This window comes from Oncorhynchus tshawytscha, linkage group LG09 (assembly GCF_018296145.1).
Source record: "Oncorhynchus tshawytscha isolate Ot180627B linkage group LG09, Otsh_v2.0, whole genome shotgun sequence".
NCBI lineage: Eukaryota > Metazoa > Chordata > Actinopteri > Salmoniformes > Salmonidae > Oncorhynchus > Oncorhynchus tshawytscha.
Window position 1 is genome coordinate 34,415,098 of NC_056437.1, and position 26,426 is coordinate 34,441,523.

The 26,426-nt window shown below is 42.8% G+C and overlaps 1 protein-coding gene across 2 annotated transcripts in view; it reads right to left on the reverse strand.

Annotated features, from left to right (window-relative positions):
• The window catches only part of LOC112257850 (clathrin heavy chain 1), a 64,850-nt gene that overhangs the window by 24,535 nt on the left and 13,889 nt on the right, over nt 1–26,426 (reverse strand). Inside the window, exons 2-14 of one of the 2 annotated variants that reach the window (XM_042326827.1) lie at nt 24,164–24,371; nt 23,669–23,671; nt 20,078–20,346; nt 19,749–19,910; nt 19,387–19,500; nt 17,345–17,518; nt 4,619–4,816; nt 4,080–4,280; nt 3,535–3,687; nt 3,302–3,424; nt 2,137–2,274; nt 1,846–2,010; nt 1,439–1,619 (exon numbers count right to left, since the gene is read on the reverse strand). In XM_042326827.1, coding sequence (XP_042182761.1) covers nt 1,439–1,619; nt 1,846–2,010; nt 2,137–2,274; nt 3,302–3,424; nt 3,535–3,687; nt 4,080–4,280; nt 4,619–4,816; nt 17,345–17,518; nt 19,387–19,500; nt 19,749–19,910; nt 20,078–20,346; nt 23,669–23,671; nt 24,164–24,371 — 2,089 coding nt within the window. The remainder of the gene's footprint in view (nt 1–1,438; nt 1,620–1,845; nt 2,011–2,136; nt 2,275–3,301; nt 3,425–3,534; nt 3,688–4,079; nt 4,281–4,618; nt 4,817–17,344; nt 17,519–19,386; nt 19,501–19,748; nt 19,911–20,077; nt 20,347–23,668; nt 23,672–24,163; nt 24,372–26,426) is intronic. The other variant, XM_042326828.1, reaches the window with a different exon arrangement.

A 26,426-nucleotide genomic window follows, 5' to 3' on the forward strand; every position in this document is an offset into this window, starting at 1 on the left:
ATCAATAACAATGTAATACTAGAAGGAAAACATAAGAAATATGAACTACACAATAAGCGTGTTCAATAGTATACATTTTGCTGGGAAAATAGAACAGCGATTACGAGAGGGCTGCAACTGCCCCCCAAGAGACCGGAGCAGACGACTACTGTCACCATCTCATCGCCCCTTGTTTGATTAATGTACATCACATTTCAGGATATAATACCAAACAGTCAGAATTAGCTGATAAAGATAGTTTAAATGGACTCTCTCTTCCCTTTGTGATTTTGACAAATGGCATCGTCCCTAACACTTTCCACCATGTTTGTTTTGGACAATTGAAAACAGTGGCTCTCACTTAGTTTATTAAGCTGTAGCTCCATTATGACTGGCCACCTCGTCTCTAGTCCACCCTGAGTTTAAGAAGTTTCAGCCCAGTCCCAGTGTCCACCCCTCCAGGCCATTCTATTGAGTCAATCAACAATCCTGCTGCCTCCGGCCTACTTGGGCATACAGCTGGAAGAGTGATCCAACAGGGTTCTAGACTAACTTGTTCCACTGCCGTCACTGGTGCTACCAACTTTTCCCAGTTGATGGCACAGCACGACTTGGTCGCACCAATTTTTGATCTGACCTGTCTCTCATAATGTGCCTGTATTCCATACAGAACCAGGCTAATAATGACAAACCACCTTTTAAATGAGCATTCCCTTGCAGGGCTTGACATTCAGGTACATTTGCCAGTCTACAGTTGTTGGGCCCTTTAAAATCAGTTTCATCTTTTGGTAAATTACATTTTTCCGGGGTTAGTTTTTCCCTGTTTCAGAGTTCAGGTTCTCACTCAAAATCACTCTATTTATATAAACAATTGTTTTGACGTTCTAAATCTACAATGCTTAAACCACATCAGGAGACCCCAACTCTGAGGTCTTGGAATAAAAATTATTTAAAAAATGTGAAGGGTGTAGTTCCCCTTTAATTCAATTGCACACCTAGAGACTGCTGTGTTTGGCTAGCTGTGTTTTTGTACTGTCAAATGTACAGTGTAGGCTACATGTGATGGCAGTGTATGCAAAACAAATGCCCAGCGATTGTTACAAATCATCATGATATCATTGTGTCAGGTAGGCCTACTTTGCAGTCAACATTTAATTAGGAAGGTTTTTTGGGAAACCTTCAAAAACGTTCATTCAAACAGCGCATGATGACTGAAATGTGCATTGCCAAGATTCAACAAAGACCTTTTCAATACCGAGACAATAAAATAAAAGCAAATTGTGAACCAAAAACTAATGTGACCAGCTACATATTTGCGCTGGCACCCTAGAGACCAATAAAAAAAAATGGTGTCGCACTGCTAAGTCAAAGGGTCGCAAATGCAAGTGTTATGGTCACAGTCTCGAACCCTGTCCAAGGAAGGGAAGTGTAAAATAGTGTGCGTGGCTGTATGTCTCACCCTCAAAGCTCTTGAAGGACTCGAAGAGCTCGGTGAGGGAGTTGGTGGAGAGCTGCTCGTGGTACTTGGAGGCCACCTGGACACAAATCTGCAGGTTCTGACGGATGTTGGCAGACAACATGGCCCTCAGGCACTCTAGAGAGTCCTCCACTGAGAGGGAGCCAAAGAAATTCACCAGCCACTAAGGGGAGGGAGAGAGCGAAGAGACAGACAGAGAAATAGAGAAAGGGAGGGGGGAGAAGACAAAGGGAGGAGATGCAAGGGGGGCATGAGAGAAGAGAGTAGGGTCAAAGTTAAATAGTGTCATGAGGAAGTACACGACAGTCACATTCATCTAGCTGTGTTAATTGAAACTAAATGTGACAGTTATTTTTTTTACACTAGCTGACACATGCTAGCTGTCATACCTCTGGGTTGAGCAAGTGTGTGTGCACCACGGCCCGCTTGATGTCGTATAGGTCGGTGTAGTGCTCCAGAGCCCTCTGCAGCAGGCCAGCCTTCTCACACAGTTGGGCTATGTGGGCACGGTCGTAGTTGGTGAACATCTGGTTGCCCAGGATAGCATCGGCAACCTAGAGAAGGATATGCATGGAACAGTTTGGGAAGTGTGAATGTCAATAATGGTCTGTTCGTTTTGAGGGCCACCGGATATTTGACTATCATATCCTCATCTAAATGTAAGGGGGTAGGGTGTGTACCTGTGGGGCGTGCATGAGGTTCATCTCCAGTAGGCGTGTCTGCAGCGGCCCCTCAGATGGCCTGTTATTCTTCAGGGCGTCCAACAGGAATGAGGTACACTGCTGGATCAGGTTATACTCCATGAACACATCCACGATCTGAACAGACAGGGGACACGAGAGTAACAACATAACTGTCAACAGAAGACACAGAAATACACTACTTACAATTATGAGTATTTGAAACTCTTGATTTAGCTTTGAGATTGCACTTTTGGGAGTATTTAATTGGTTCCATTGTACCAGTCAAACTAAATCAAGTGCATCCTAATTTTGACCAATGTATTTGACCCAGAGTAGACAGTCCTGCCATGCCCAGACAGGAGGAATATAATAGTGGAGAGTGAATGACGTGGATGAGAGAGATGGCATGCTCTACTCTAGGTTCTGTTCCTCTCTCCGTCTCTCAAATCACTTCTCGACCTCTCCCTCTTTCCTAACATGTTGACTAGATCAGGAGCATGTGTGCGCCATAGCACGCATTTTGATTGTCCACCCACACCAGACGCGATCAGAACACACAGGTTTAAATATCAAAACGAACTCTGAACCAACTATATTAATTTAGGGACAGGTCGAAAAGCATTTATGGCAATTTAGCTAGCTAGCTTGCTGTTGCTAGTTCATTTGTCCTGGAATATAAACATTGAGTTGTTATTTTACCTGAAATGCACAATGTCCTCTACTCCGACAATTAATATACAGAAAAAAGGGTAAACCGAGTTTGTTTCTATTAATCTCTCCTCCTTCTGACTTTATATGGCGGCTGGCAACCAACTTTAAGGTGCATTACCACTACCAACTGGACTGGAGTGTGGACCTCAATTCATCTTTCAATTACCCACGTGGGTAAATACTCCTAAAAACCAATGAGACAGGAAAGGAAGGACTTGCAGCGCATCAAGTGACACAAATGGAACCAAGTTCTATTTTAGCGCCTGGCTACGCAGACACTCGTCGACGTGCACAAGCAGTGTAGATGCAAAACAAATGTACACAATCATTGTAACGCTCTCACACGTAACGCGAGCGGTGTTATCAGCAGGTTAGCCTTCCCTCATCTCTCCCTTCAGTCTTCCTCCCTGTCATCTTCCCCCTATATCTCTTCCCCACCCCCACCACCAACCTGTGTGATGTCAGCCAGAGGCTCTTCGTCCTGGACCAGCATCTGTGAGAACTGCAGGCCCTGTTCTGGACTGATCCTCATCACGTTCCTCAGCAGGAAGATCCAGTCTGGAGTGTAGCCCACCTACCGACACAGGAAGAGCAAGACAGTAGTTACATTTACCAATGCACCATCCTACTCAACATACGTATTTCTTTATTTTTAAACCCTCTTTCATTGTCACATGAATGTACCTTCTTGGCGTACAGGACTATCTTGGGGAACTGTCCGGTCTCAGCAAAGCACTGGATGACCTTGTTGGGTACGTTGGCCCTCAGGTAGACGGAGAGAGCCAGGGTGGGGTCCACTGACTTCACCAGGTCCCCCAGCTCCTCAGAACATTCCAGCTGAGAAGAAACAAACTGTTAGTTTCACCACAAGTACCCTACAGGCGAGAGAACATACTTTATCATGTTTGGAATATAAATGTTGTGAATGATTTTTAACACATTAAAACATTGACAATTAGTGTGAAGCAGAAAACTATGGGGGGGAACATTGAGACCGACTAAGGAGCCACCCATATTCCCCAGCACTCTCTGGAGAGGGAAAAAATATATATTTTAACCTCTTCAAATGCTCAGCATAGCAAACTGATTGCCTCACGTCAAAGAAAGGACAAACAACCCAGATGACTGGTGAGATATGAACATGGACTAACACACACAGTTCAGGAAAGGCCTCTTCCTACAGGAAGTCAGAAAACCATCTCTCCCCCCTTTCTCAGACACAGACACACCTTGTCCTCTTTGAGCCACTTCTCCAGCAGCTGCTTGCGCCCCTGCTGTAGGACGGGCCTGCACAGCTCCAGGGACTCAAACTTGTTGAGCTGGCCCTGGTCCAGCAGGATGCCAAAGTACTGCAGCAGGGGAGAGGTCTGGCCCGGCTGGGCTGGCACACTCTGGAACTTACGGATGGTGTCTGGAGTACGCAGGATACCCTGGAGGAGAGAGCAGAGAGGAGACGGAACAACAAGACATGGGTGGAGCGGGTCTGCTGCAGTTTATATACACAGAGCGATACTGCGGATGCATGGCTGTGAGAGGGTTTTGCTAGCAGCATATTGTACATAGCAACACATACATGCTGGAGACAAACTATTCATCGTTTGCATTTGCATATCCAAAGTCTCTCGTGATCAAGTGAACTTCTAAATCACTTTGATAGTGTATTGATGTAACAGGATATGGACATCAGTAAGTTACCTTCCATCAAATCACAGTGATGTGATCAGACATCCCCTGTAGCAAGACCCTGTACGGTTTCTATACAAGTTACCTTTGGTGCGTTGGCAGCCACCTTGGCAGCCTCAGAGTAGTTTCCCCCAGCAAACAGGTTGTTGAACTTGCGTGCGAACAGCTCCTCGGCCCCAGCTAGATTGTTACGGACAGCCATGCGCAAGGCCAGGTCTGGGTTCTGGAGGACATTGGTAATGTAGGGGATGATATTCTCCTCCTCCACACACACCGACAGGACCTGGAGAGGACATCGGTGAGAGATGAGTTTGAACATAAACATAGGACCCAATAGTTGGTTCTTGGCCCCACTGGGTCGTTGTTTAAGACTGGGTTCGATGACAAGAAACGATAACCTTGTTGAATTGGCCATGTCCCAAGAAAACCCAAAAGGCTTATTTATATTTTGTTGGGGGGGGGCGTCATGGGGCAGCAAAAAGGCTTCACTGCAAGTATATTGTGTGTTTTGGATTTTCAATAAAATAAAAATATATATTTTTTAAAACCTTCCCACTAGTGGCAATTGGCCTGTATGGATAGGGCTAAATTGAAATATGGAAAGCATACACATGGTAGCAATAAATAAAAGGGAACAGTGAGATTTGAGATTATGGGAAATTTATAAAAGGGGATGACAAAAGTTCACCAGACAAGACTGAATCCAAACATTACACTTGATTTGTGCATTTTACATTTAATGTACTTCTACGCATTTTTGATAACGAAACCTGAAAATACTATACTAATATTCTAGGAAAATGTGGGGTAAGTGCAACATAAGACAAACAAATATGGGTTAGAGTGAGATGACTAACTGGTGTCTCCAAGTGTCCACACACCTCTACAAAGTGTGCACAAAGTAATAATGTGTTTTTCTGAGCTCTCCTAGCTGTGCCATTGAGGAACAAGAGCAAGCACACCTGTAGTTGTTTGGAACAGCCCTGCATGCCCCCTTTACACAATTACTGTTGTTGTTGTTGTTGTTACGCAATCCAACGATCCATTATAAATCGTAATCTGGATCAGTTGGGCATCATTTGAAAGCTTGTTCTAGTACCACCATGACTAGCTAAATTATAAAATACCATCTTACAGTGTTAGGCTTTCACAAGGCAGATTGTCCAGATTTAATGGAAGCGTATAGAATCAAGTCATCAATACAAATTTTCTTCACAATACAACAAACATAGGCTCATTCTGTTCAGGACAACCCAGGGTATAACTACAAGTCATCTTGTAACTAAGTCAAACACTGATCATAAACGTTGACACTGTATATGACATGAGTTTTATGATATGGAAATGTGAAGTGCAGATTTGGACTCACAGGTGTTTGGCTTGCTTGTATGACAACAGTGGTATTTATTATAATCCTCAATGTATCATCTTTCAAAATACATAGGTCCTCTTAACTTAATGCATTTCCCTCACTAAGACAACAAAAAATGTTAAGCGAGGGACTCAAGTTCAGAACGGCTGTCAGTCAAAACCCATACAGAGATGTGAAGTGGAGAGACCCTGAGCTCTGACATCATGTATAGCGTGTTATTGTACAGCCCGTGTTACAATTTAGGCGCTTATCAGTGCCCAAATCGGCCATTTTCAACCTGCCTACCGGTATGCGTGTAAGGGGCTACATGTACATGGGGCTGACAGAAAATGATATTTCAGTTTAAACTAAATCAATAACAAAACATTGCTCTATTGATCCTTTTCTCTTCATCTCAATAGTGTTTATTGACCTACTTGCTGACAGGGGGGTGTATCTACTATCCAGTTACAATGGCGTCTGTTCTTGTACATGGTTCCCATTGAAGGACATGTAGAGACGCCAGCATATGCTCCAGGTCAGGTTCCTAACAGACAAGACGGTAGATGGTAGGCCAGAGCCAGAGATCTGTAACAGTGTGTAAGGCAATCCCATCCACAGCGTCACAAGTAAACAAAAGGACACAGCCATGTGTGGAAAGGATGAAGAGTGAGAGGTGTTCGCTTTCTGCTGGAGAGACGGCACTAGCTAACCATTGGTTTGTTCGCTCCAAGTACTTTTCCTCCACCAACCCAGTTAAGTACCAGCTAGCCAGATTATTTACTTTTTAAACTCTGGAGGACGAGCAATCAATCAGGTGGGAGAGGAAAGTCAGAGAGGTCAAACGGGGAAAGTGGGGGCCGGACTTGGGGTCAATGAGGGCCTGTTTAATTATCAGTGGTGTAAAGTACTCAAGTAAAAATACTTTAAAGTATTACTTAATAACCTCTTAAAGCTCTGGACTTTTTTTCCAACATTTTGTTAAAAATCGCGCAAAATTTCAACGTCGTGCTACTCATGCCAGGAATATAGTACATGCATATGATTAGTATGTGTGGATAGAAAACTCTGAAGTTTATAAAACTAGTTAAATCATGTCTGACTATAACAGAGCGTGAGGAGCAAGCAAAAGCCCAAGGAAAACTGTTCACAAAAAAAAAAGGATATCCTTCCACCAGTTGCCTGTATTGTCAATGGCAAGGGAAAATAGATAGCGAGCAGGTTACAATGCCTACAGCTTCCACACGATGTCGCCAGTACTGTCATTTGCTTTGAAGTTAATCCTTGGTCAGATGAGAAATAGGCACTTCCTGTCATCAAGTACACATCTTGAACTTTTGAGAGAGAAAACGGAGCATCATTTCAAGAACTGCTGCTATTGAATACAGATCGCCCCGTGATCAATTTGATCTATTATTAACGTGTACTAATACCTAAAGTTGGCTTACAAAAGTAGTTTGAAGTGTTTTGTCAAAGTTTAATCGGCAACTTTTTTAATTTAAAAAAATGACGTAGCGTTTTGTAAAGCTGCTTTTTCCTGGATCAGACTTGCTTCATAAATGGACATTTTGGGTATACATGGACGGATTTAATCGAAAAAAAAATACCCAATTGTGATGTTTATGGGACATATAGGAGTGCCAACAAAGAAGCTCGTCAAAGGTAATGAATGTTTTATATTTTATTCCTGCGTTTTGTGTAGCGCCAGCTACGCTAATTCCTTTGTTTACGTCTTTTTCCGGTATTGCGGGGGGGTGCATGCTATCAGATAATAGCTTCTCATGCTTTCGCCGAAAAGCATTTTAAAAATCTGACGTTGGCTAGATTCACAACGAGTGTAGCTTTAATAGAGTACCCTGCATGTGTGTTTTAATGAAAGTTTGAGTTTTAGCGAGTACTATTAGCATTTGGCATTGCGCATTTCCATTTCCTGTAGGCTATGTGAGACGCAGACGTCTCACCTTGCCTTAAGAGGTTTTAAGTAGTTTTTTGGGGTATTTGGATTTGACAACTTTTACTTCACCACATCCCTAAATAAAATAAATGTCCTTTACCATTTTCGCTGACAACTAAAAGTAAAGTTGAATGCTTAGCAGGAAAGGAAAATGGTCTAATTCACACACTTATCAAGAAAACTTCCCTGGTCATCTCTACTGCCTCTGATCTGGAGGATTCACTAAACACAAATGCTTGTATGTAAATAATGTGACTGTGCACCTGGCTATCATTTTTATTTTGCTCAATATGGAATTTGATACTTACATTTATTTTTAGCAATTACACATACTTTTAATACTTAACTATATTTAAAACCAAATACTTTTAGAATTTTACTGGATGACTCACTTGGAGTGATTTTCTATTAAGCGATCTTTACTTTTACAGAAGTATGACAATTGGGTATTTTTCCACCACTTGGTTATCTCTATGTCCACTCAGCTGGTAATGGGCTACATTTGGTTATTATGGAATATATAAAAAACTAAAAGCTGTGTAATATAATTTAGCAAAGAAATTATCTATTTAAAATTGCCTCTACTACCACATATCAATAACAAAATCCATGTATGTATAGTGTGTACGTTTGTGTTGCTTCACAGTCCCTGCTGTTTCATAAGGTGCATTTGTATCGTTTATTTTTTGTTTTTTTTAAATCAAAATGTTACTGCTGGCATGAGTTACTTGATGTGGAATAGAGTTCCATTTAGTCAAGGCTCTATGTAGTACTGTGCGCCTCCCATAGTCTGTTCTGGACTGGGAGACTGAAGAGACCTCAAGTGGCATGTCTTGTGGGATATGAATGAGTGTCCGAGCTGTGTGCCAGTAGTTCAAACAGACAGCATTTAGCTTGACAACACTTCTTACAAAAACAAGTAGTGATGAAGTCACTGACATGCATATTATACATGTTATCCCTCTGAGTAAATCCAAGGGCCAGCCGCGCTGTCCCTCTCTGTGGCACCTGACCACGACTGAACAGTAGTCCAGGTGCAACAAAATTAGGGCCGGTAGGACCTGCCTTGTTGATAAAGTGCTGTTCTGCATTAACAGCATTATAGACAAACTCCTTCCCATCCTAGCTACTGTTGTGTCAATCTGTTTTGACCATGACAGTTTATAATCCAGAGTTAATCCAAGCAGTTTAGTCTCCTCTATTTGCTCAATTACCACATTCATTACAATATTTAGTTAAGGTTGAGTGAATGATTTGTTCCAAATGTTTTTAGTTTGAAATATTTAGGACAAACTTATTCCTTGCCACCCATTCTGAAACTATCTGCAGCTCTTTGTTAAGTGTTGCTGTCATTTCAGTCGCTGTAGTGGATGACATGTATAGTGTTGAGTCATCCGCATACATACACACTGGCCTTACTCAAAGCCAGTGGCATGTCATTAGTAAAGACTGAAAAAAGGTGCTTAGACAGCTGCCTTGGGGAATTCCTGTTTCTACCTGGATTATGTTGGAGAGGTTTCCATTAAAGAACACCCTCTGTTCTGTTTGACAGGTAACGCTTTATCCACAATATAGCAGGGGGTTTAAAGTCATAACGCATATGTTTTTCCAGCAAGACTGCTTGATAATGTTAATAGCCACACTGAAGTCTAACAAAACAGCCCCCTCAATCTTTTTATCATCAATTTCTCTCAGCCAATCAGTATTTTGTGTAAGTGCTGTGCTTGTCGAATGTCCTTCCCTATGTACGTACTGAAAGTATGTTGTCAATTTGTTCACTGTAAAATAGCACTGTATCTGGACAAACAATTTTCTCAGAAGTTTACTAAGGGTTGGTAACAGGCTGATCGGTCAGTTATTTGAACCAGTAAAGGGTGCTTAAATATTATTGGGTAGTGGAATGACTTTAGCTTCCCTCCAGGCCTGAGGGCACACACTTTCTATTATGCTTAAATTAAAGATGTGGCAAATAGGAGTAGCAATATCGTTCGCTATTATCCTCAGTAATTTCCCATCCAAGTGTCAGACCCCGTGGCTTGTCATTGTTGATAAACTATTTTTTCACCTCTTCCACACTTACTTTACGGAATTCAAAATTACATAATTTGGTCAGATATATTTGGATGTGTAGTGTCAGCATTTGTTGCTGGAATGTCATGCCCGAGTATGCTAATCTTGCCAATGAAATGGCCTCTGCTCCATATGTAGTGGCCTATACTCTCACCAGCAGGCAGCAGATTCAGGGCCAGTCAAAAGCAAACTGCATAGAGTGCACCATAGACTCAGCTCATTAAACCACATACTGTATTACACATGCAAATTCAACCACACACGCTTTTACTTCTAGGAGCTTTGAGATAGATGGCTGTGACGAAAACAGAATTGAAATGCACCGAGGGCAACAAGGCATATTAGGTTAAACTAACTGTTCTGGGAGCACTGAGCCAGGCAGTGGGTTGGGGCTGGTACATGGTAATGATGGTAAATGCATTCATTAGTGTGACAGTAACATGCATCTCTGGTGGTAGGTTCTATGTGGGGGACTGGAGAGGAGCCCAACGATAACAAGCGCAGCAGGTCACTGCCCACAGCTGTTAACAGGCATGACTGCACCTCCTTCTCCCCTTCACTCAGAGAGGAGCGGTCAGAAAGACAATTCCCCAAATAATATCATTGGGCTAATAAAGGCGGGGGGGATGGAGGGAAAGAGTGAAATTAGAGCTTCTTTGTGGAGATGTGCCCTCTCTCCACCTGTGTGTGTGTGTGTGTGTGTGTGTGTGTGTGTGTGTGTGTGTGTGTGTGTATTTGTCTGTTGAATGGCGGGAACCCGGTTATAGAGATTTACCACCCCAAATCACACACCTTTTCCCAGGGTATATAACTGAGAAATCAGTCAATTATAATATATTATTAATGAAATGGAACGTTAAATGATAGTCGATGTCTAAATCAGGCTTCTCTATGGCCTCTGCATAATTAATCAACACTCTGGGTGGGGACAGACAGCCCATCTCACTATGGAGCGCAGTTCAACGCATGTAGACCTATCAACTCATAAATGGTAACTTTTTTTTCTTGTGACAGGTAGGCATGCATTTGCTGCAGCATAGTCTATGCTACAGTAATAAAGACCAAATGTGCCTCTAATTCACTACTCTTCTCACCATCAACTCAATTCAAATTGCATCTAAAATAGATCCTGTTCAAGAATGAGATATGTCCTAGCCTACCTCTTTCAGGTAATAAATTAAATGTAGTATTATGTAGTAAAATGTAGTAAATGTAGCCTTACATTTAGCTCATTAATAATAGGTTATGCATAATAAGCTTCCATTTTACAGCCTTGTCACTTATGCAATACGTAAGCATGGCACGCACCTGTGCTCCGCTGGCCTCTCCCCTTAAAAAAAAAAAAAACGCTCCGTAGCTCTTCAAGTCCCATGTAGGAAAAGCTAGACTAGAATAGCTTGCTGGGTATTGTTTTTTTTTAGCATTTCTTATACCAATAAATTATTAAAAGCAGAATTGCTGAAAGTTAAATACAGCAGCCAATAGAACTCACGGATAGTTTGAAAGAGCGAACACGCAATGGCAGTAGGCTAAAGCAGTTATTTATTCAGACCCATAACCATTCAATCTTCATTAAGAGAAGTGAAGGCCTTCTGTATCTAATTCTTGTCCTATATTATTCAACCATGTCATTAGAACGATGAAGATATGGACAATGAAACATTTCATTTAACTGTTGAAAGCGAGGAAGGAATGAAGCTACAATAGAAAGAAGGTAGACTATAACATTAGGGGAAATATTATGAAACATATGTCGTCATCCAACCAATTATACAAATAGGCCCCATTATATTATGAAATCAAAATCTAATTCACTAGCCTAGTGCTTTGCACTAGAATCGCATGTTCTCTCTCTGCTTTAGCATGGCGCCGGAAGAAATGGCAGCAGTTCTACGGGCGCCCAACCAATTGTGCTATTATGTGGGGTTTTTGCGTGTTATTTGTAACTTATTTTGTACATAATGTTTCTGCAACCGTATCTTACGGCAAAAAAAAAAAGAGGTTCTGGACATCAGGATCACTCACCTCGGATTAGACAAAGATTGTTTTCTTCAACAAGCAAGACGCACATTCTCTAAACACCCGACAGGGCCAACATCCCCGTCATTTGCAAGAGGAAACGACGCAGGTAGAGGACAGAGCCGGATGCATGGTCAGGACCCGGAAAAGGCGAGTGGCCGTTACCGTCCATACTACTCGCCAACGTGCAATCATTGGACAATAAACTAGACGAGGTACGATCACAAATATCCTACCAACGGGACATCAAACTAATATCCTATGCTTCACGGAATCGTGGCTGAATGATGACATGGATATTTAGCTAGCGGGTTATACGCTGCACCGGCAAGATAGAACAGCGCACTCCGGTAAGACGGGGGGGGGGTCTGTGCATATTTGTAAACAACAGCTGGTTCACGAAATCGAAGGAAGTCTCTAGATTTTGCTCACCTGAAGTAGAGTGTATTGTGATAAATTGCAGGCCACACTTCTTGCCTAGAGAGTTTTCAACTATACTTTTCATGGCTGTTTATTTCCCACCACAGAAAGCTGCCGGCACTAAGACCACACTCAGTCAGCTGTATAAGGAAATAAGCAAACAGGAAACCACTCACCCAGAGGCGGCGCTTCTAGTGGCCGGAAACAATAATGCAGGGAAACTTAACTCAGATCTACCAAATTTCCAGAAACATGTTAAATGTGCAACCAGAGGAAAAAAAAAAAAATCTAGATCACCTGTACTCCACACACAGAGACTCACGCAAAGCTCTCCCTCGCCCTCCATTTGGTAAATTCGACCACAAATCTATCCTCCTGATTCCTGCTTACAAGCAAAAATTAAAGCAGGAAGCACCAGTGACTCAGTCTAAAAATAGGGGGTCAGATGAAGCAGATACTAAACTACAGGACTGTTGTGCTATCACAGACTGGAACATGTTCTGGGATTCTTCCAATGACATTGAGGAGTACACCACATCAGTTCAGTCACAGGCTTTATCAATAAGTGCATCGAGGACACTTACACGTGCAGTCCCCAGTGACTGCACGTGCATACCAGAAGCCATGGATTACAGGAAACATCTGCATTGAGCTAAAGGGTAGAGCTGGTGCTTTTAAGGTGCGGGACACTAACCCGGAAGCTTACAAGAAATCCTGCTATGCCCTGCGACAAGCCATCAAACAGGCAAAGCATCAATACAGGACTAAGATTGAATCATACTACACCGGCTCCAATGCTCATCTTATGTAGCAAGGCTTGCAAACTATTACAGACTACAAAGGGAAGCACAGCTGCAAGCTGCCCAGTGACACGAGCCTACCAGACGAGCTAAATCACTTCTATGCTCGCTTCGAGGCAAGCAACACTGAGGCATGCATGAGAGCATCAGCTGTTCCGGAAGACTGTGTGATCACACTCACGTCAGCTACGGAGAGCAAGACCTTTAAACAGGTCAACATACACAAGGCTGCGGGGCCAGACTGATTACCAGGACGTGTCCCCACAGTGACTGCACGTGTATACCACAACCAGAAACCATGGATTACAGGAAACATCTGCACATGTGCTGACCAATTGGCAGGTTTCTTCACTGACATTTTCAACATGTCCCTGATTGAGTCTGTAATAGCAACATGCTTCAAGCAGACCACCATAGCCCCTTTGCCCAAGAACACAAAGGCAACCTGTCTAAATGACTACAGACCTGTAGCACTCACATCCGTAGCCATGAAGTGCTTTGAAAGGCTGGTAATGGCTCACATCAACACCATTATCCCAGAAACCCTAGACCCACTCCAATTTGCATACCGCCCAAACAGATCCACAGATGATGCAATCTCTATTGCACTCCACACTGCCCTTTCCCACCTGGACAAAAGCAGAACACCTAAGTGAGAATGCTATTCATTGACTACAGCTCAGTGTTCAATACCATAGTACCATCAAAGCTCATAACTAAGCTAAGGATCCTGGGACTAAACACCTCCCTCTGCAACTGGATCCTGGACTTCGATGGGCCGCCCCCAGGTGGTGATGGTAGGGATCAACACATCTGCCACACTGATCCTCAACACTGGAGCTCCCCCGGGGTGCGTGCTCAGCACACTCCTGTACTCCCTGTTCACCAACGACTGCATGGCCAGGCACGACTCCAACACTATCATTAAGTTTGCAGACGACACAACAGCGGTAGGCCTGATCACTGACAATGACGAGACAGCCTATAGGGAGGAGGTCAGAGACCTGGCCAGGTGGTGCCAGAATAACAACCTGTCCCTCAACATAACCAAGATTAAGGAGATTATTGTCGACGACAGGAAAAGGAGGACCGAGAACGCCCCCATTCTCATCGACGGGGCTGTAGTGGAGCGGGTTGAGAGCGTCAGGTTCCTTGGTGTCCACATCAACAACAAACTAGAATGGTCCAAACGCACCAAGACAGTCGTGAAGAGGGCACGACAAAGCCTATTCCCCCTCAGGAAACTAAAAAGATTTGGCATGGGTCCTGAGATCCTCAAATGGTTCAATACGTGCAACATCGAGAGCATCCTGACCGGTTGCATCACTGCCTGGTACGGCAATTGCTCGGCCTCTGACCGCAAGACACTACAGAGGGTAGTGCGTACGGCCCAGTACATCACTGGGGCAAAGCTGCCTGCCATCCAGGACCTCTACAGAGGAAGGCCCTGAAAATTGTCAAAGACCCCAGCCACCCCAGTCATAGACTGTTCTCTCTACTACTGCATGGCAAGCGTTACCGGAGTGCCAAGTCTAGGACAAAATGGCTTCTCAAAAGTTTACCCCCAAGCCATAAGACTCCTGAAAAGGTAATCAAATGGATACCCAGACTATTTGCATTGTGCCCCCCCCAACCCCTCTTCTTACGGTGCTGCTACTCTGTTTATCATATATGCACAGTCACTAACCATATCTACATGAACATACTACCTCAAATCAGCCAGCCTGACTAACCGGTGTCTATGTAGCCTAGCTACTTTTATAGCCTGTCTTCTTACTGTTGTTTTATTTCTTCACCTACCCATTGTTCACCCAATACATTTTTTGCACTATTGGTTAAAGCCTGTAAGTAAGCATTTCACTGTAAGGTCTACAGTTGTATTCGGCGCATGTGACAAATAAACTTTGATTTGATGTGCGTAATTCCAATCAATATAACAATACAGTAACACAGTTCACACTCAAAAAGACTAGTCTACTGGAGCTAGTTTCATTTATTTACCCAAGAGAGCATATAGCTAGCTACATCCATGGGCTTTTGTGTTTTTCTGTCATGAGTAATGTACAGTAGCCTACATCATATTTATTGGATAACCACACAATGCTTTGGGCTTGGGCTCATTAAATGTATTTAATGTCTGGCTTATCTGGCTCAGGCTTGAATTTTGGATCCAAGCTCTAATCAAATCCAAACAAAGGCCTATTTATATGCCAGATAATGCTTTTGAACAACACTTCCGGTGTTGGCGGGAAATACCAGGTTACCCGGAAAAGCGATTTATTCTCGGGATGGAACATTTGTAAAATACCGGGAAAATATTACACCCTAGTGTGTGTGTGGAGGGGTATGTATAGATGTCAGTAGTGGCTAGAGGCAGAGACGAGCAGTGAGTCAAACCTTAGTGGCTACAGAGAGCAGTGACATTATCAACTGGTTCTGACAGTTAATCACATTACCCTCTTTTTCTCTCCCCCTCTCTCCACCTCTTTTCTCCCCCTAATTACTGCAGGCCAGCTCTGTGCTGTAGCTATTTTTGCAGGGATTCCTCCATCTAATGGCCAGTCAGTGCCTGTAACTGTGTTCCTGTGCCTGGTTGCAGACGCAGCAACTTGGACCCTGGTTCTTCCCCCTGACACACACAAGAGGGAAGAGCATAGGCAAGCCCAACCCCACAGCTCTCTGTGTGGGACTCAGTGATGGAGAAGACAACCACTGTAGGACCTGCTACGCCAGCAGGCATCCCTACTACCAAGGCATTATGCTTTTAAGCTATTTCAAATAATTCCAACTCATGAGCAATCAAACCACACATGACGACTGTGCCCTCGCATTCCAACTCCAGCAAGCTAGGCTCCATCTTCAGCCACCAAAGGGAAGAAAATGAATATACCCATCAAACGTTCCACTGACAGGAGGATAGGATGAGGCCTAAATATTTCCACTGCCATTCATTTACCTTGGACCTAGTCAAGTGGAGGCTGTCCCCCAGCCAACCAGACAGACAGTGGCCTACTATTATACCTGTCTACTACAGAGTTTCTCCTATAATCTTTTTCAGCAGCGGCAGAGTTAGCGGGCCATACATCTACATTACAACAAAAAATAAATAATATATATATATATATATATATATTTGCAGTGGCGTTTATTTAAATGCATACAGGGGAAAAACTGTACTGGATCCCCAGCCTGAGTGTCTCTATGCCATTATCATACAAACTACCGCCAGTGTCTCTGCTCACTGCTCTATAGGAGCCCCAGCCAGTGTCTCTGCTCTATAGGAGCCCCAGCAAGTGTCTCTGCTCACTGCTCTATAGGAGCCCCAGCCAGTGTCTAGCTCTGTGTGCTCGAAGCTCCAGCAATGCAGGTCTGACGGAGTGAGTCTCAGATCAGTTTCCCCTCCTCCACTCAATAATGCATGTGGTCTGTGGCCTGGCTGGAACATTATTCATCAGTTAGGTGGATGCTGTTATCCTGCTCTAATGCCTTCACAGTAGAGGGGTGTGTGTGTGTTGGATCTCTCTCTGGATCACCTGTGAAACTCTACACCTTTGATTATTTATAACGAACGGACACCTCCTTGCTTAGATGGAGTCCTCTGACAACAGAGACGACAGGCCGTTCGCTCAACTCCAGTTCTTCTTATCATCTATCCACCTCTCTGTGCTGCTTACCATTGAAAACTTGGTTGGATATGAAAGAGGGTGGGATTATTAATGATTGCCTTATTGGGTCTTAGATGTGGTGGTGGGTATTATATAGGGTGCTGCTGTATGTATTCTAGACTCAGCCTTCTCCTCCTCTGGTGTCCCAAGAGGTGCTGTATAATGTATGGAAAGCAGAGCAGTATTGAACCAGCGGTGGTATAGTAATGAGGGACACGAGGCTGGTTTACATTGGAGCACATCAATAGTTACGATGCTAGGAAGACAACTAGATTCATCTAGCTGAATGGATTATAATGTAGTGTGCACTACAAATTGTTACGTACAAAAGAGGGGGTGTAAAATAATCAACACATTTGTGGTTATGATAGTTCTCTTTACACTGGAAAATGCTGTGTGTCAAGAAAAAAATAAAAATAAAACCAAGTCATATCTGTAATTTCTGTCTTTCCAAGAACGTGGTGTTAGAGGAAGATGGTAAAGAGGGTGGGAGAGGTAGAGGGTGGGAGAGGTAGAGGGGTGGTATCTGTACCTGTCCTTTCCTGTTGACCCCGATGATCCCAGCGGTGGCTTCGTGTGGGGCCGTGACAAAGATGGTCTCCCCGCTGATCCTGTTCATGTAGATGCAGGTGCCAGTCTCCAGGTCGTACAGGTGGATGTAGCCATATTTGGTGATGAGGAACACCACATCCTGCTTGGAGCTTATCTGAGAGGAAAAAGTCAGATTTAAAAATAAAAATAAATGCATAGAGGCGCAAAACGTGTAACATATGTAAAAGCAGAGTATTCTCTACGATTGTAGAGCTCTACTCTTCCGGTGCTAATACATTCCTGTGCTAATCTTCAGCGCTCTCCCCTACTACAGTGCCTTCAGAAAATATTCACACCCCTCGACTTTTCTTAATTTGTTGTGTTAAAGCCTGAATTTATAAAACGGATTAAATTCAGCTTTGTTTGTCACTGGCCTAAAAACAATACCCCATAATGTGGAATTATATTTGACATTTTACAAATTAATTAACAATGAAAAGCTGAAATGTCTTGTATTCAACCCCCTTGTTATAGCAAGCCTAAATAAGTTCAGGAGGAAAAACGTGCTTAACAAGTCACATAATAAGTTGCATTGGCTCTGTATGCAATAATAATGTTGAACATGATTTTTGAATGACTACCTCATCTCTGTTCCCGACACATTAGCAGTAAATTTCAAACACAGATCCAACCACAAAGACCAGAAAGGTTTTCCAATGCCTCGCAAAGGGTACCAATGCGTAAAAAAACATTTTTTTTATAATATCCCTTTCAACATAGTTTATTTATTCATCACACTTTGGTCTATCAATATACCCAGTCATTACAAAGTTACAGGCGTCCTTCCTAACTCATTTGCCGGAGAGGAACTCAGAGATATCACCATGAGGCCAAAGGTGACTTTCAAACAGAGTTTAATGGCTGTGATGAGAAAACTGAGGCTGGATCAACAACATTGGAGTTACTCCACAATACTAACCTAATTGACAGAGTGGGGGGAAAAAAGGAAGCCTGTACAGAATACAAATATTCCAAAACAGGCATTCTGTTTGCAACAACGCACTAAAGTAATCCAGCTAAAACCGTGGCAAAGCAATACACTTTTTGTCCTGAATACAAAGTGTTATGTTTGGGGCAAATCCAATACAACACATTACTGAGTACCACTCTCCATATTTTCAAGCATAGTGGTGGCTGCATCATATTACAGGTATGCTTGTATTCGTTAAGGACTGGTGAGTTTTTCACAATAAAAAAATGGAATGGAGCTAGGCACAGGCAAAATCCTAGAGGAAAACCTGGTTCAGACAGATTCCCAACACACTGGGAGATGAATTCGATTGGATAATAACCTAAAACTCATGCCATATTTTGCTTTTAGTTTTGACTTAAATCTGCTTGAAAATCTATGGCAAGTCCTGAAATTGGTTCTCTAGCAATGATCAAACAAACAATTTGACAGAGCTGGAAGAATTTTGAAAATAAATGGTTAAATAATGTACAATCTAGGTGTGGAAAGCTCTTTGAGACTTACCCATTAAGACTCACAGCTGTAATCCCTGCCAAAAGTGATTCTAACATGTATTGAATACTTACGCGAATTCAATTTCTGTACAGCAATAAATTAACTAACATTTTCAACAACAACAAAAATTTTAAATCACTTTGTCATTATGCAGTATTGTGTGTAGATGGGTGTGAAACAAATAAATGCAATCCATTTTGAATTCAGGCAGTAACAACAAAATGTGGACTAAGTCCAGGGGTGTGAATACGTTCTCTGAAGACACTATGTGCTGTGCTACAATGTCAGGGTGTCCTTGGTCAACAGTGGCTATCAGTGTTAAGTAAAGTCCACAGCTACCTACTAGGCTTCCCTTGGCTAACACTAATACCCTTCTCACATTACTTTGCCGACACGAACAATACTACTTTTCTTTTCACGTTAGCCTTCCCAGCATGCAATTATTACAGATCCATAACCACGCCAGTGCAGTACAGCTGGTCTTAGAGTGATAAGTATAGTACATTGCTATTATGTACCTGCATGGCCACAGGGAAGTCATTCTGAGCCTCTGGAGGGAAGAACACATCCACTGCTTTCTTTGGAAAAGGCTGGTTCCCTGTGGGTGGGGTGCCCACCTCAATGATGTGCAACTACAATAGAGAGGAACCATTAGAGAACAATGTAATTTACAGTCATCTACAATGACGTGCTTAGCCAGCGGGAAAAACTGGCTGCAATGACATCAACACAGCTAGAATTTAACCTGTTGTAATCTGGTTATAATGATGTCATTTCAACCAGCTTTGCCAGCTGAGTATTGTCAAGAAAAAATGTAATATCTCCAACAACCAACCCCAATATCACCCCCTAACCTCAGTACCCAGGTCCTTTGGCCTACCTTTCCTCCGGCCTGTCCTCTCACAGCAAAGCAGAACAGTGTGGACTCCTCTGTGTTGCCCTCCATTTTGAACTGGGCGAAGCCGGCGGCGTGGCCCTCGATGGGCTGTGACACCTTTCTGTCCACAGAGTACAACTGCATGGCGCCCACCACACGGTTTTGCTGCAGAGAAAACACGTGCTCTTTATGTTCATTACAGGGTAATGGCATTCTCTGCTACAGCAATTAGTAGAGTTTGATAGTGCACAGCTATGCATGTATGTGTGTGATTAGATATATTCACTGTCATTGAGTTAGTGTGTGTTTGTGTGCGTGTCTAAGACAGTAACCTGTGCGGAGATGCCGATGAGCAGCAGCCACTTCTGCTTGGCATCAGTGCGGTAGTTGATGATTTGACAGCCCGCCAGGCTGGAGTGCCGGTCAAAGACTTTGATTGGCTGGGAGTCCCCCTCCATGCTCCAATGGTAGACGGCATTGTCAGTCACAAGTGCCACTGTGTTGAGGGAGATCCACTTCCAGAAGGTGACGTCGTCGGTCATGGTGTGGGCCTTCATCTTGCTCTTCATCTCAATGTTAAAGATCTGAAGGGTTTTGGCAGCTGAGGGGGGCAGAGGGAGCAGAGAGAGGCATCGAATGGGAGAACAACCCGTTATGGCTACTCTGAGAAGTCAGCAAACACACACACAGGTCAGAGTGCCACAAACACACACAGGTCAGACTGAGGGAAAGGTAAAGTAAATGCCAAATTTCACTTGAGTAATGAGAGTCAAGCTCGAAATGGTAGTTATGGCCCAAAGAGAGCATCAGGCAAGAAGGACATCATGACACACCAGTCAGAGAGATTAAGCAAAGAAATGAAACACAGACCACTAAAATGTTACATATCAGCATCCAGGTCAATTATAAGATAAAACAGGAAGAGGACTAATACTTAGACAGTATTAGAGGGAAAGGAAGGGTATGTTGACAGAGTGGTTGGGGACTTACTGTAAAAGGACGCCCTTATAAAAAAGTCAATGAAAAAGAGGTTTTCAATATTGATTAAGCCTGTACCATTGTACATTATTAGATGTTATTTTACTTTGTTTATATACACTGAGTATAGAAAACATTAAGAACACCTGCTCTTTCCATGACAGACTGACCAGCTGAATCCAGATTAAAGCTATGATCCCTTATTGATGTCACTTTTTAAGCCTAGAGAGACAATAGAGATGGATTGTGGATGTGTGCCATCCAGAGGATGAATGGGCAGGACAAAATATTTAAGTTCCTTGGAACGGGGTATAGTAGGTGCCAGGCGCAATCATTTGTGTCAAGAACTGCAACGCTGCTGGGTTTCCTGTGTGCATCAAGGACATCCAGCCAACTTGACAACTGTGGGAAGCCTTAGAGTCAACATGGGCCAGCATCCCTGTGGAATGCTTTCAACACCTTGTAGAGTTCATGCCCTGACGAACTGAGGCCGTTCTAAGGGAAAACGGTGCGGGGGAGTGGGGGTCAACTCAATATTAGGAAGGTGTCCCTAATGTTTGGTGTACTCAGTGTATCAATGATGGGTAGGTTAGAAAAGGTTACTCACCTGTGTTTTGTTTGATTAGTTTTGGGTGAAGTCAGTTAAAGCTTTATTAAGAAGCATTAATTATTGTATTCCCTGTTCATTTTATCGAAAGCAAAATAGCAATTCATTTCCAAAAGTTGCAAAATAATTATTTGCTGTGTTATCAGTTTTTGATACCAAAGCCATGGCTTCATAATCATAAACATCACAGACTATAGTTTGCAGTGCACCAATTACAGCATCGGCAGCCCCATTTAAAAGTATGAACCAAATTAACAAAGTGAGTTTTGATTAGACCAGATTAAGCAATTGGAGGTGCACGTGAGAATCTGCATGGTGCATATTCTGCTTCTCCCATCCCCCAGGGTCACTAAACCATCACATGATAGATTTAGCACGGTGGTAGAGGGAGGGCAGATTAGGGAAGAGGAAGAAGAGAAGTTAGATAGAGATAGCTATGCTACTATGCTAGAAGACCACGGCCCTGCGTTTCCCACTACATAGTAATACAACCTGTAATTCCGTCCTACAGTACAACAAATTATTGCGAATGAGATGCCAAATAATGAAAAAAGTCATGCCTGCTAATCCAGTATAATCTCACAACTGCTTTCTGCTTCAAATGAGATGATCATTTAATGGCATTTTATAGCATATGAGTCTTTTTACCATCTTAGGCGCTGGAAGTCCCTTTTCTCACATTTGCCACTCAACTTGTGTCCTTTGGTCATATGTTTGTGAATGAAGAGCGGGCTCCAAAACTAAATTGCAGGTTAAAACAAGATTTCATGTAACAGTAATACTAAAGGTAATTGTTGACTATAGCTACTCCTGAAATCCGTATATAGGCCTATTGGCTGTAGCCACAGACTAATAATGAGTCCCTCCTCCAAACATTGTGTATTGACACAGCCATCCTACCCTCAAAGGTATAAAAAAAATGTTTAACTCCAAGTTGATGACTGGCCCTTCGGTACTGTGCTATTTCAGAAATAATCATTCATTCACTCACTAGCTAGAAAATTTGCCTTTCAGATATATTACTGGTTGCTGAAACCAGGCAGTCAGGGAAAACGCAGGGTCACGATAGAAAGAAGGAGAGACGGGAAGCTAGGAGGACACACCCCGAGCACTACGGTCACATAGATGGGGTCTGTGTCGGTCTGTCTGAAGGTCTGTCTGAAGGGAAATATTTCCAATCTAGGTTTGTTTAAGTGGTTTGGGCCAGTGTAAATTACATTAGGATTGGCAGTAGGGATGGGGGTGGAGAAGGGAAGTGTTGGACCCACAGGGAGGAGCATGACTCTTATTAAATCTACTGGTTTAAACCAATCAAAGGCTATTTTACGTTAACGACCAATCAATTGGTGGCTAATCTGATTTTTCGGCCCTCTGGGCCATTCTAACTTGTCGAGGGGCCCTATTCATCATCTCCATACTCCTTCTGGCCTGAAATGTACACTTGCTATATCTACACCATCATCTGATAGGATAGAATACCAGAGGAAGACTCACTGGACATGCAACATCACCTAAATCTGAGCAGAGCTACCATCAAAATACAAAACATTGATTTAAATCACTATCACCCAGGCCCCGTTCACTGCCTCTAACAGAGGGAGGAGCACAGATCTACAGTGATCGTTAGCTAGTTATGAGGGAATTCTAAATCTCTCAATAAAATAATCAGATTACATCATGAGTAACCTAGCTCACATCTACTTACTGCTTTACCCACAACTTATGTGGTCTCGTTTCAGGATAATACATAACCTAAACTCTTACACAGCTCTTATGACAAAGGTAGTGAACCCCATTGAATCCCAAGGGTTTGGACAACAGATTCAAACACAGGAACTGGGGAGGGAATCGAAATGGCAAGCAACAAATTTGTGTCAACCCACAATATTTCCACCCCAAACAGATACTAAGTCATTGGTACATCTAAGAAACAATATTGATGTAATGCCAACATTCAAGCTAGAAGGTTGTGAAAGATAAATCCTGTTTAGATTGGCCTAATAGTTATATAATAGCTTAAACATAGGTTCACCAAATATAGCATGTATGAAAAAATGTGTCCTGCCACTGTATTTTCACAATTATGTCCATCTGTGTGCATAGACAGGGTTTGGAATAGAGTAAAAGGGGACTGGAACAGTGAGAGTCAGTCCCAAGCTGGATGATAACATGGTGATGATATGTCTAATATGAAAGGAGAGACTAGAGTGAATGAGTGTGTGCAAGTGTTTCTAGTGAGCAGTGTTGACTTGAACTAAGTCTTAAGGATGTTTGAATGCAGATTTAAAAACAGGATTTAAAACTTCCACAACTCTGTTGTACTGAAATTTTAACTCACCGTCTGCATACACAAGAAAGCAGTAAAAAAAAAAAAAGTAAAAAAAAGAACAAACAGAGAAACAAAAACAAAACATAACATAACATAACAAAACAGACAAAGCAATTATGGCTGCTGAACAAGACTTACACTACTGTTGGGTCATAGGTCAGTAAGACTAATGTCTGGGACAATCAAATATACTTTACAAAACTGAATAGAAATAACTGTATGAATGTGGACAAACAGATGTTTACTTCAACACTGAATGGACATTGGTTGTTGACAGAAATCTGCTGGCTACATAACAAACATGTCAAAACTGAATCATGAAGGCAGGCCCATTAAGGGTTAAATGTGTCTGTACTGCATCAATAAAAACATCAACACAAGTGTACAAAATGGTAGGTCTGTTGTACATCAGATAACTTGACAAATCCTATTGTTTCCCAGGGATTGTATCCTGGTTAAATGAAGGCTTAATGAAATTCAGACTGTCAGTTTCGACCGACTTACCTTTAAGTGCGATGACTTTGGAGGCGGGGTTCATGATGGCGCTGTCTGCAGAGATAGGCCTGCGGATGGGCGTGTTGGGGTCGGCCATGTCTATGATCACCACCTGCGCTTGCTCGCCGACCTTCTCTCGGATACAGATGAACTTATCAGACTCCATCGTCAGGGTGCTGAACCCGATGTTGGCTGGGTTGATCCCCAAGTTTTGGAGCTAGGGGGGAGGGGGAGACAACATTAGGAGCTTTTCAGCTATCAATTACCTGAGTAGTAGGAAGAACAAAAAAAACTGCCAGCTGGAATGACAGGGATACCTTGAGTGTGTGCATGTGTACACTGTGCATTCAGACCCATTCAATTTTCCACATTTTGTTATGTTACAGCCTTATTTTAAAATTGATTAAATCATTTTAAAAATCCTCATTCTTCTACACACAAAACACTATAATTACAAATCGAAAAAAGGTTTAGAAGTTATGGCAAATGTATTAAAAATAAAAAACAGAAATAACTTGTTTGAATAAGTATTCAGACCCTTTGCTCTGAGTGTCAAAATTGAGCTCAGGTGTTTCCCTTTTTCCATTGATCATCCTTGACATGTTTCTACAACTTGTGGTAAATTCAATTGACTGGACATGATTTGAAAAAGACACACACAAATAAAAAGGTCCAACAGTTGACAGTACATATCAATTGAAAAACTAAGCCATGAGGTTGAAGGAATTGTCCGTAGAGCTACAAGACAGGATTGGTCATTATAGGGTATTGTGCATAGATATACTAAAATGTATTAATCTAGGGCTGTAAAGTAACGCAATGTAGAAGAATTCAAGGTGTCAATACTTTCTGAACGTACTGTTATAATAATGAGCCAATCAATAGCAAGACAGCCTCTCTCACACACAGGCACACTGCTTTTCTACAAACATCAACATTTTCATCTGACTCCACTGTCAATTGGTGCTGGCTGACTGGCTATGAAGTGGGAAAAGAACATGGGGAAGGGGCACTCAGACAGAAGACTATTCAGAAATACTTGGAAGACAATCAAAGGGTCTTCACTCTTCCACATGTTGCAACTTACTTAGTTCACTTGATGGTAATAAGCTTGACAACAGTATCTACAGGTCATGTGGTTATCTGCAGTAGCAGCACATGGGATGAATGAATGGCCTTGGTGGCTAAACAAGTGTTATGCCAGGGATTTAACATCAGGTCAGCAGCACAAGGTACTTAAAAGGGGTGTGGTGGTGGTGCTGTTGTGACTGGTGATGACATTGAGCCTGACAGCGCGCAGCACCCCAACAGAGACGATCACAACAGAGACGATCAGAACAGAGCAGAGCTGCATGGTCTCTAGGACTGGAGTAGGGAAGGGGGAGTGATCCTTGGCCAACGTTTCATTTGGCAGCATTTCACCACTAAGTAACTCTGTTGCAAAACGTCTGGGCCCTTATTCAATGTGGACTCCAAAGTCCGGTTCACAATCTCATACTACATTTGGCTCAGCTCATAATAATGGTCTGACAACACCAATTAGAACTCCAACGTGTAATCATGTGCTGTACATTTTAGGTGTGCCAGCCAAACATGTATGTCTGATGATGACGAGGCATTGTGATGCCAACACACCCCATTCTTGAGGCTCTTTGAAAAGCTGGTCCAGATAGCTCCTGCAGAGGAACATAGGTGCTCTCAAGGCCAGGTATAGCTTGAGTTGAGTAGCAAGTCCTGCTCTGATCTGTTGTTGAACTCACTGCTGACAACATGGCATACAGAGGCTATCAGCCTGCATGAGAAGGAAAACAAGGAGTCAACTCGTGTTCCAATAACAAAGACCTGCGTGAGGCCAGATCAACAACATTACACAAGCTGCCTCGCAGGCACCACTCTGTCACCCTGTGTCTGCCAGGCATAACACCTACACAACATAGTCACACTGACTCATAGAAACCCTGACACAGCAACAACCGGCCATCTGCAGGGTAGCAGCGGGTGAAGTGGCATACTGTGCCCATGGGCCCATCTAGCATTGATCTATCACTATTCACCGTCACATTTGGTGACCCTTTATTTCTGAGGACAAGTTGAGCATGTCTTTCTCACCTTGTTTTACGTTCTCACCTCATACTACTTGTGTAGTAATGTGGGAGTGTACATTGAACTGGGCTGCAAGGCATGTGTCAGTTTGTGATTCTGACAGGGTAGTAGTAGTCTACAACCTGCAGGTATATGTCTAGGTTAAGGCTCATTGATTCTGAGGGCCACG